General features: G+C 35.3%; 1 protein-coding gene across 2 annotated transcripts; it reads right to left on the bottom strand.

The window, feature by feature from the left end:
• Positions 1 to 918: 918 nt before the first annotated feature.
• gpank1 (G patch domain and ankyrin repeats 1) lies at positions 919 to 5,910 on the bottom strand. 2 transcript variants are annotated; one of them, XM_051121252.1, is made up of 5 exons: positions 5,782 to 5,910; positions 4,764 to 5,034; positions 3,548 to 3,822; positions 2,548 to 2,663; positions 919 to 1,617 (listed from the first exon to the last, which is right to left on the bottom strand). In XM_051121252.1, exons 2-5 carry the CDS (start codon positions 4,957 to 4,959, stop codon positions 1,167 to 1,169), a joined length of 1,038 nt encoding a protein of 345 aa, XP_050977209.1. In that variant the 5' UTR covers positions 4,960 to 5,034; positions 5,782 to 5,910; the 3' UTR covers positions 919 to 1,166. The 2 variants fall into 2 exon arrangements, with proteins under 2 accessions (XP_050977209.1, XP_050977216.1); XM_051121259.1 differs by having other exon boundaries at positions 5,797 to 5,904.
• Positions 5,911 to 9,777: the final 3,867 nt, after the last annotated feature.

The raw sequence follows: 9,777 nt of genomic DNA, 5'->3' as shown, positions 1-9,777 counted from the left end.
CTGTCTTGTGGACTATAAGCAAACGTCTTTTATGTAAAATATATTATCTAAGATGGTACTAAATGAAAAATACAACTGTACATGATGGTTTAAAAAAACCTGCAACCTGAAACCTGGATATTCTAAAGTTCAAACAAAATGGGGGAAAAAAGCATTATATGAGTTTGTCAATGATTGTTTTTTTCTCCAGTTTTGATGATGAAGAAACAACAACCAGACATGCACATACTTGAAAACAGCTGGCAAAGGAGTTGCACTCAGAGTGAAATTAGGTTAATGAGCAAAAATCTAACTGGGCCGATTGTTTTTTCTTAAACCCTATAAAAAAACAGCATTTAAGGATTTTACATTGACTAACATGTCAGTTTATTACACATAATCAGCATGTAGTCCAAAAACACTTTTTTTCAACTTCTAAAGCATACACTCTTAAAAATAAAGGTGCTTTAAAAGGTTCTTCACAGCGATACCATAGAAGAACCATTTTTGGTTCCACAAAGAAACTTTCAGTCAAAGGTTCTTTAAAGAACCATCTCTTTCTTACCCTTTTATAATCTGAAAAACTTTCTTTCGCCACAAAGAACCTTTTGTGAAACAGAAAGGTTCTTCAGATGTTAAAGGTTCTTTATGGAACCATTTAGACAAAAAGGTTCTTCTAAGGCATTGTGAAACACCTTTATTTTTAAGAGTGTAATTAATGTATGGCTGTGCACAACTACTTATGGAACTTCTTTTCCTATTTGGTTTTTTAAAGTGTCCATATCATCACCCTATTTTATGATAATGAAAAAAGTTTGGAAAATTGGAATTAGGATTTTTGGATGAACTATACTTTACACATCACATTTGTCTATTAAAGGAACTCAATGCAAAAAAAAAAAAAAAAAAAAAAAAAAAAATTAAGACTGATGATATTAATCCAAAACAAAGCAAGTTTAATCATGTTTTCTAAGATAATTATGTAATAACAACCCATTGGCAAACTTAATAACGTTTCATCCATTTTGTCTTCTGCAAAATGTCTAGTTTTCAACAATTTCAGCAGACACCACATAGTCTTTCAGGCCTGAATAAAAATTGTTACTGTCAAAGCAACATGTTTCATCTGAATTTTACTAAAAAATGAAAAGTTTGTGTTCCAAAATTCTAAACAAAAGCACGATAGATCAGAAGTCAAAGTTAAATGAAGCACGGTAGTCTCTCTCCCATCTCTTGTCTCGTTCTTCTTTCTTCTTAAGTTTTTTCGCACTGAGTGTTGTTCCTTTCTCTTGTCTCAGTCTTTTCTCTTTATGTATGTGTTGCACTGCTTTAGGATCTTTGGGCTGGAAGTGTGTGACTTTGGGCTGCGGGGCCACTCCATATCCCAAGCCCGCCTGATCTCTCTTTAGTACAGTGCTTACTGGGTTTTTGCGGCCGGAGTGGGCGGGTCCAAGACCAGAAGAGGGGTCCCACCCCAACCGGAGCATCATTTTATAGCTGGCGCTGGAAGAGGGCAGGCAGTATTGAGGGGTGGGCGGGGGACGGAGCTTACTGAACTGATGCAGTGTGGACCTGTTGTGTGTTTCAGTGCTGTCTGTGTAATGCACAGCACACACATTACACCACTGAGAACTGACACTGTGGAAACACAAAGACACACATTACACACACGTTATTCTCTGATCTATTCAAGTTGGTGAAAACTAGACTTAGTAGATGGAACAGCATTTCTATCTATCTTGGAAAAATATACTCAGATAAAAGGCACAGCAATATTTATAAAGGAATAATTTTGTCTTGTCAAATCGTCCATTGTGTGTCATTATATTTATCGCACTGGCTACTGAACAAGGGAGCTGACTGAACAAGGGAGTCCCTGAATCATTTATTCAACAGATTCATTCAAACCAGCCGACATATAGCACCATTGAACTGCGGGGCGTCCCAAGGTCAAATCTCGGCTTGAGGACCTTTCCCGATCCCGCCCCCTCTCTCACTCCCACTTCACTTTCTGTCTGTTCTACATTATCCTATCATAATAAAGGCAAAAATTAATTTATGAATTCATTCTATTATCATTAGACCTGTTCCATAAGAGGTGAAATAAGCATAGGAAGTGAGAGAATACATTCTCATATAGAGATATTTTGATGTTGATGTTTGAACTGTTAATTTTCTAAATCTTTTCAGTCCCTGAAAAGACAAACGCATCCAACATCTAATTAAAAAATGAACTACCGGTACCAGCACTACTTGTATACCATGCAACTATACACAGGACTGAACTTGTGTGGGGTACTTATGGATTTTTGTGATGCTTTTATCAGCTTTGTGAACTACTATTCTGACAGCACCCATTCACTGCAAAGGATCCACTGGTGAGCATTTGATGTAATGCAAATTTTTTCCAAACCTGTTCCAATGAAACAAACTTATCTACATTTTGGATGCCTTGAGTGTGAGTACATTTTCAACAAATTTTTCTTTAAGAGTGCTGGAATTTATACATTTCCCAAATTATACAGCGTTTGGACATTTGGACACCAAGTGAAGCATAAACCATCTAACCTCTCTGCATTGTTTGTAGTAGGTGCGTCTGTGACCTCTGACACACTAAACTGCTCCAGTTCTCTCACTACATCCTGGTGACCTGCCTTCAGGGCCAGATCACGTGCATCTCTTCCCTGAGAGAGTAGGAAACCAAACAGGATGGAGATAAAAAGAGGAAATGAGTCAAACCAACAAACAAACAGAAATAATGTTTAGGAAATGCCACCTAATATAGTAGTAGTGTTTCTACAGGAATGTGTGCTTAGGTAGCAGGACCACTTTTCATGAAGGATATCAGTTGTCTTCGTCATTTTAGTTTAAAGATATATACTGTAACTTAATTAATTTTATGAATAACCACAAACAGTATGATCATTTCACTGCCCCTTGTGTTATATGTTCACCGTTTTTCTTTTTGGCATTCATTCAGTAGTTCAGGAAGGGTTATCATCATTACATATACATATAGAAATATAGAAATTTTACAGTTGAGGCACTAACATTACTATTAGCTAACTAAAAGCTAATACTAAAACTAAACATATATATACAAATACACACACACACACACTTTTAAATGGTGTAATTCTCAATACTCTAAATAAATATAGCTTTATTTAATTATAGGTCCAAGACTATATTTTGCATCTTCATTATATTTGGTTACTTAAACATTTCTTCTATTATCCTTTGGACAAACAGTTTTGTACTCACAAAATAATTTTTAAAGCACATCACATCACACAATCACATCATTTGTACAGACAGTGGCATGAATGCAATACAGCTAAGGGAGTAAGTTCATGTGAAGTTTGGTCAGCAGAAATTAATGGTTGAGGTATGATACAAGTTGTTACTTCATTTACTTTATTTAAGTTAGATTGGTCAACAGGATAATCCGATAAATTGCATTTACCACCACTTTCAATAAATCAGCCATACTGACAAAATATTAACAAATAAGTAGAAGCAAACTATCCCTATCTCCACTAACTTTTCAGAATTGAATGTTACACACCTGTTTGTCCACCACTCCCACCCAAGCAGCGCCGTTTTGCAGGAGGAGCCTAACAGCCTCTGTTTGTCCTGCCTTACTTGCACACATCACTGCCGTCCAGTAAAAATCATCACGGAAGTTGACATCACAACCATGCTGCAATAGGTCCTTTAGGGCCCGAATGTTGCCCTCCTGGGCACATCGGAGGAGTTTGTGCCCATCACGCTCTGAGGTGTTAACTGGTTCAACAGGAGCAGCTTCTGGCCTTTGTGCTTTTCTTCTTCTTTGTTTGGGTCCTCATTTAAAAAATATAATGGTTGATTATGATAAAACTGTAGAGTAATATCTGTTAAGTAGCTACAATTATTATAAACTAAACTCTGAAGGAGAATACTCACACTGTAATATACTACTTTCTTTTGCTCATGAGATTTTTAAAGAATTTTTTGAAAGGCACAAATACTTTATGGATGAATGGTTTAGTAGAAGCCACTCTATACCGCTAATTGTGTAAATACGATATGATTTTTGTGGAATCATACTTTAAAACGTAATTTAAACATATATGCCTGTAGCCAAATTTCTAATAGAAAAATACTTTTAAAAAAATCATTCACGATTATCAACGTGCTTGAAAATATTTTCTTTTCTGTTCAGCAGAAGAAAGAAATGCATACATGTTTGGAACGATATGAGGGTGAGTAAATGATGACAAAATTGACATTTTAAGGGTTAGTATCCCTTTAAAATTTTATGTTGAATGTTCTAACAGAAATAGCAGAAATAATTAAGTAACAACAGCAATGTCTCGGTTTAAGATTTTATTTCTCCTTTGTTTCACCCTGCTAAAAATGCAAGATTAGAAACTAAATTTAGATTATATAAACCTGACAAAACATCTGTATCTGCGCTTATGTTTTGTAAAAAAAAAAAAAAAAGAGATAGGAAAAATATAAGGTTTTGCTGACTCTTATCATTGGTTCTACTATTCTTTTAGTGTTAATAGATAATAATAATAGATGTCTAAATGTAGGTGGTCATGTGTTAATATATTCATCAGCTTTGTTTCAATAAATGTGTTAAAGAGTATTTTCACTACTATTATAACACTATTGTTAGATTTTCATTACACTGCTTATTTCAACTGTTGTTCATCTGAATACTTAAACTACTTTTAAACCATGCAAGAATCATCAAGTTGTGTGCTCTGACCATAATTCTCAATCTACATCTCTACCTGCTCCTCTTCTCTTCGCTCTTCTTGTGGATGCTGCTCCTCCTTCTTTTCGCTTTTCTCCATCTGTCTCTTGTAGCAAGCTTTGGTAAAAGTCTCTGGCCTCCTTCCCAGTAATTGATTGTTTGTCTTCTCTCTTTCTTTCTATCCAGAGGTTTTCCTCTTCTTTGGCTCTGGTAAAGTAGACTGGGTTGCTCATTTTTAATACAATCTCTGCTAAAGAAGAAGTTCCTGAGAGATGCTGCAGCAGCTGCTTGTGGCCATGAGACTAAAACTAAGAGAAAGAACAAATAAGTTTTACTTATTTCTTTTCATGTCATTAAAATGTATCCATTTGTGTTTCTGTAATTACAGTTGCTAATTTAAATAACATCAAATCAAAAGTAATGTTATCTAGCTCGCTAACAAACATTTTTAAATAGGATATTTAGAAATTACAAGAATGATTTGCGATGCTTTTGGAATCATGTAGTAACAGCTATCATGCGCTTAACATCATGACTGCATTATTTTTCAAGTATTATGGGCATTAAAACGCCAATTAATTACCTAAAATACATTTTTGCCATATATCCTGAGATCCTGCTGAGAAAAAAAAAAAAAAAAAAAAACAGCTAAAAACCAGCTTCAGCTGGCTTCATAGGCTGGTTTTAGCTGTTTTTTTTTTTTTCAGCAGGGATAGCAGGCTACATAATAATGATAATATAATAAGAAATAAGAAATATATTTTTGATCCTTGAAATGAATACAATGTCATTAAGAGCAAATAATTGAATCAAAGAGACTTACTCAGATCACAAAGATCTGTGATAAGTAAACACGGAGTTCTGATATTCTTATAAATGAGTGGAATTAAATCTGTTCTCTAGGATAAGTAACGTTATAATGCAAATGTCATAATTAGCATCTTACAAACCAGAGGGATGTACAATAGCTTTTAAAAAAGCCTTATAAAATGTGTATAATTACATCAGACCGATAAAAGACAAAACGTAAAAAGTACACTTTCAATTTCACGTACATTTGGGGTCGATACCTGTGTGAATGGATCCAGAAAAAAAAAAAACGAAACAAACGACAAAAAAATAAACTCCAACTATACGTAAACACTGTGCTCCTCTTTTTCTTGTGATGTTTGTTGGCGAACATAATCTACTACTGCCACCAAGTGTTCTGGAGCGTGCAGTGTTCTGGGGCGCTGAGATCTTTCTTTTGTACAAACCAGGATTGCCAACCTTGCTTGTTTTGGTGTAATTTTATTTTGATGATATGGGCTGAATCAATAACACACCCCTGTTTAAGGTTTTAGGGTACAGCTATTAATTTTTAACCCTGTCCTGACATATAAAACAATAATAATAAACACTTTGAAATGGATCAGTTTATTGAAACAAAATGTTTGCATATGTGTGCTACATATATAAAGCCTAAATTGGATGACGAAAAAAACTACATCAGTTTTATTTAGATGCCCAAGTGAGTGCAAATGAGTTGTTTTTTTTTTAGATAAGGTGAAATTCTGATAGTCTGTAATGCAAATCAATAAGATCTTTATGACACTTTAGTCCTATAAATGTTCATCTTGTTATTCTTATGGTTAAAAAGCAAAGCTCATAGTCTTTTCGACCACTGTTCTTTTCACATTAGCTTTACTACTACTAGGTATATTTACAATATACTGATTGAAATTAATTTCACTTTGAAGTGAAGTGACATGATATGTGGCCAAAGCTGTAAAGAGTACCTGAAAACCATATTTGAGTAAAATTTACATCTTACAATGAAAATGACTCAACTACACGTTACAAGTCACCAATTCCAAAACAACTTCAATAAAATTCGTACCCCCGGTTTCACAGACCTAAGCCTAGCCCCAGACTAAAATGTAAATCTAAGATGTTTCAGCTGAAAGAAACTTGCACTGACTGATCTTAAATATATCAATGCCTTTGTCTCAAGATGCACACCAGTAATGTTTTTTTTTCTAAGCATGTTTATAAATATTACTTAAATGTCATAATTAAACTATCGCCTATCCTGGCTTAGTCTAACCTGTCTGTGAAACGAGGCCTTAGAGTCTGATTTTATAAGTACTTAAGTATTTTACTTGTACCAAATATACGCTCAAAAATGCACTAGTCAAAGAGACATACCAGTGAAAAACTCTAACGTTGTGGAGAAGCTGGGGAAAACAGGCAGAGGTAAGGATCTGCATTTACCCATCCAAGTGCACACACACACCAGTGAGTGGAGAACAAACACACGCCGTGAACACACACAAGGAGCAGTGGGCAGCCATTTTTTCTTGTGGTGCCCGGGTAGCAGTTGGGGTTCGGTGCATTTTTTCGTACATTCACTGCCCCCACCTGCAATCCCTGCTGGTATCGAGACTTGAAACCGTGACCTTTGTGTTTTACTCTCTAAACATTAGGCCACGACTGCCCCAAGAACATGATGCATATAAGATGGCAAATGGCTAATAATGAAGGAATGACTTTGAATAAGCAGAATAAAATTATGTATTTTATTATTATTATTTTGTCCACACCAACAAAAATGGAGATACTGGCAGTTTGCACATGACACTTGCAGATCGACCTAAAGGCCCTAACCTCCAAACCAGTCTTGTGCATGTAATGGAGTCCAGGTGGTAGGAGATAAACCTCACGCTGCTGCCCTCAACACGCACATTAGCAACTGATGCTAGAGGCTGCAGCCTTTAGCGTCCCAATCACCAGTTTGAGCCACGCATTAGAGCGGCTCTTTCTCTTCTCACAAACCTACTAAACAGAAAAAAAAAAAAAGTCATAAAGTTATTTTTTACAATTAAAATTACAAATAAAACTATGCAAATTAGTAATACCTATAAAACTGGTAATGCTTCTCACCCGAAACTGAAAATCATCCTAAAAAAATTCAAGCTGCTTTCCACATTCATTCGAATGTTGCAGTTTGTTGTTTCAAAAGAAAAACAAACAAACAAAAACAACAGTGTTAATTATGAGTTCTGCTAACAATCTTAAAAATGGGTATTGTTTCTTACCTGAAATTGAAAATCATCCCAAAAGATTAAGGCCGCTTTTCACATTCAAAGGTTGCAGTTTGTTGTTTCAACAGAAAGACAAACAAACCAACATAGTGTTAATTATATGGTCTACTAATAACAACCTGAAAATAGGTACTTTTTCTTACCTGAAACTGAAAACCATCCTAAAAAGATTCAGGCTGCTTTCCACATTCATTCAAATGTTGCAGTTTGTTGTTTCAAAAGAAAAACAAACAAACAAACAAACAAACAATAGTGTTAATTATGAGTTCTATACTAACAACCTTAACAATACTTGTTTTTTTCTTACCTGAAACTGAATATCATCCTAAAAAGATTCAGGCCGTTTTCCACATTTATTCAAATGTTGCGGTTTGTTGTTTCAAAAGAAAAAAATCAACAGTGTTAATTATGAGTTCTGCTAACAATCTTAAAGGGGTCATCGAATGCAAACTTCACTTTTTCATGTTGTTTGAACATTAATGTGTGTTGGCAGTGTATGTACAAATCTACCCTATAATGATAAAAATCCATGCAGTGGTTTTTAATTAATCTGTAAAAAATAATATTCCCTTTTTCAAATCGAGCCGTTCTCAGATGCCTGTCGGTGTGCCGTCACACCGACAGAGGCTGCTCCCACGATGGTTGATTGACATGACCTCTTACCTCAGACCAGCTGTCACAGTCCAGTAACTTTCCTTGTTTCGATGCCGAAGCAGGGATGTAAGTTAGACAAGAATATCTCTGATTGAGCGATTGAGGTGTTGTGTTGCTGGATGTAATAATGAACATAATGGTCGTCATTTACTCCCGACATCTGAGCCGCTGAAGATGCAGTGCATTACATTTGTTTGTGAATGGAATGCGCCTCCCGATCTACATATATCCATCTATGGTCACGCGAATCATTCGTGATCCAGCTTCACTTACAGCAGAAGTGTGTGTAAGCATTTTTTAATGAATCTTTGCAATCGCCTTTCCTTATAATGTGGTAGTCAATAAGTTTAGCGGCTAAACGTGGCTAAATGTGGCTAAAGTAAACAAGCTCGTCATTCCATAGCTCATTTGCATTTAAAGGAACAACCCCTTAGAATGAGATGATTTTGCAGAGCTCATTTTGACAAGGTAAATTTTTAATCATAGTATATTAGAGACTTTTCATTAAGACCCTAAAGAATCATATTAACTTGTGGAAAATGAGCATCCGATGACCCCTTTAAAAATGTGTATTGTTTCTTACCTGAAACTGAAAATCATCCTAAAAAGATTTGGCTGCTTTCCACATCCATTTAATGGTTGCAGTTTAATGGTTCAATAGACGAATTATCTGTGTGTAAACATTCGGGATGCGTGCGCAGCATGGTTGCAGAAAACCCGGGAGAGCTCGCCTTTACAGCTAGAGAATTACAAGGATATGGCACAAAATACTTAGATTTAAAAAGAGTATATATTGATTGGAAGTCATTTTCAAATGCTTGTCACCCAGCGATAAGCAATGTTATTCAAAGAAATTGGCGTTAGATAGTGGAATAGTCTTACAGATCCAAAACCGGGATGACGTTTTTATGGGCGGTACAATTGGCAGTCTATGGAGCCATGGAATAAAAGAATAAAAAAGGGAAATTTGATTTTATATTTCAAAATCCTGACTTTATTTTTGCAATTCTGAGATTATACTGAAATCTAGAGGAAAAACAACTCGTCATTCTTTCTTTTCCCCTTTGGCTTATATCCCACACTTCTGGCTTTTTTCCCCTCAGAATTAACAAACTCGGTAGTTTTGTTAAATTGAGTTATAAAGTCCGAATTAGTAGATATAAACTTGCATTTGTGAGGAAAAAAGTCAGAATTGTGAGATAAAATTAAAAAAATGTTCGGTAAAATGTTAATAGTAATAGGTTTAAATAATATGTCATGCTGTAACGGTAGAGCTAATACAGTACATCCCCTATGAACAGCATATGTGAATAT

This window comes from Labeo rohita, chromosome 1 (assembly GCF_022985175.1).
Source record: "Labeo rohita strain BAU-BD-2019 chromosome 1, IGBB_LRoh.1.0, whole genome shotgun sequence".
NCBI lineage: Eukaryota > Metazoa > Chordata > Actinopteri > Cypriniformes > Cyprinidae > Labeo > Labeo rohita.
This window is presented reverse-complemented; position numbering and strand designations above follow the sequence as displayed.

Coding starts and splice junctions, on each gene's coding strand:
- gpank1 (XM_051121252.1), bottom strand. CDS start 4,959: ATGAGCAACCCAGTCTACTTTACCAGAGCCAAAGAAGAGGAAAACCTC. Junction 2,664..3,547: donor TGGGAGTGGTGGACAAACAG/GTGTGTAACATT, acceptor CTACTCTCTCAG/GGAAGAGATGCACGTGATCT. Junction 1,618..2,547: donor ACTACAAACAATGCAGAGAG/GTTAGATGGTTT, acceptor GTGTTTCCACAG/TGTCAGTTCTCAGTGGTGTA.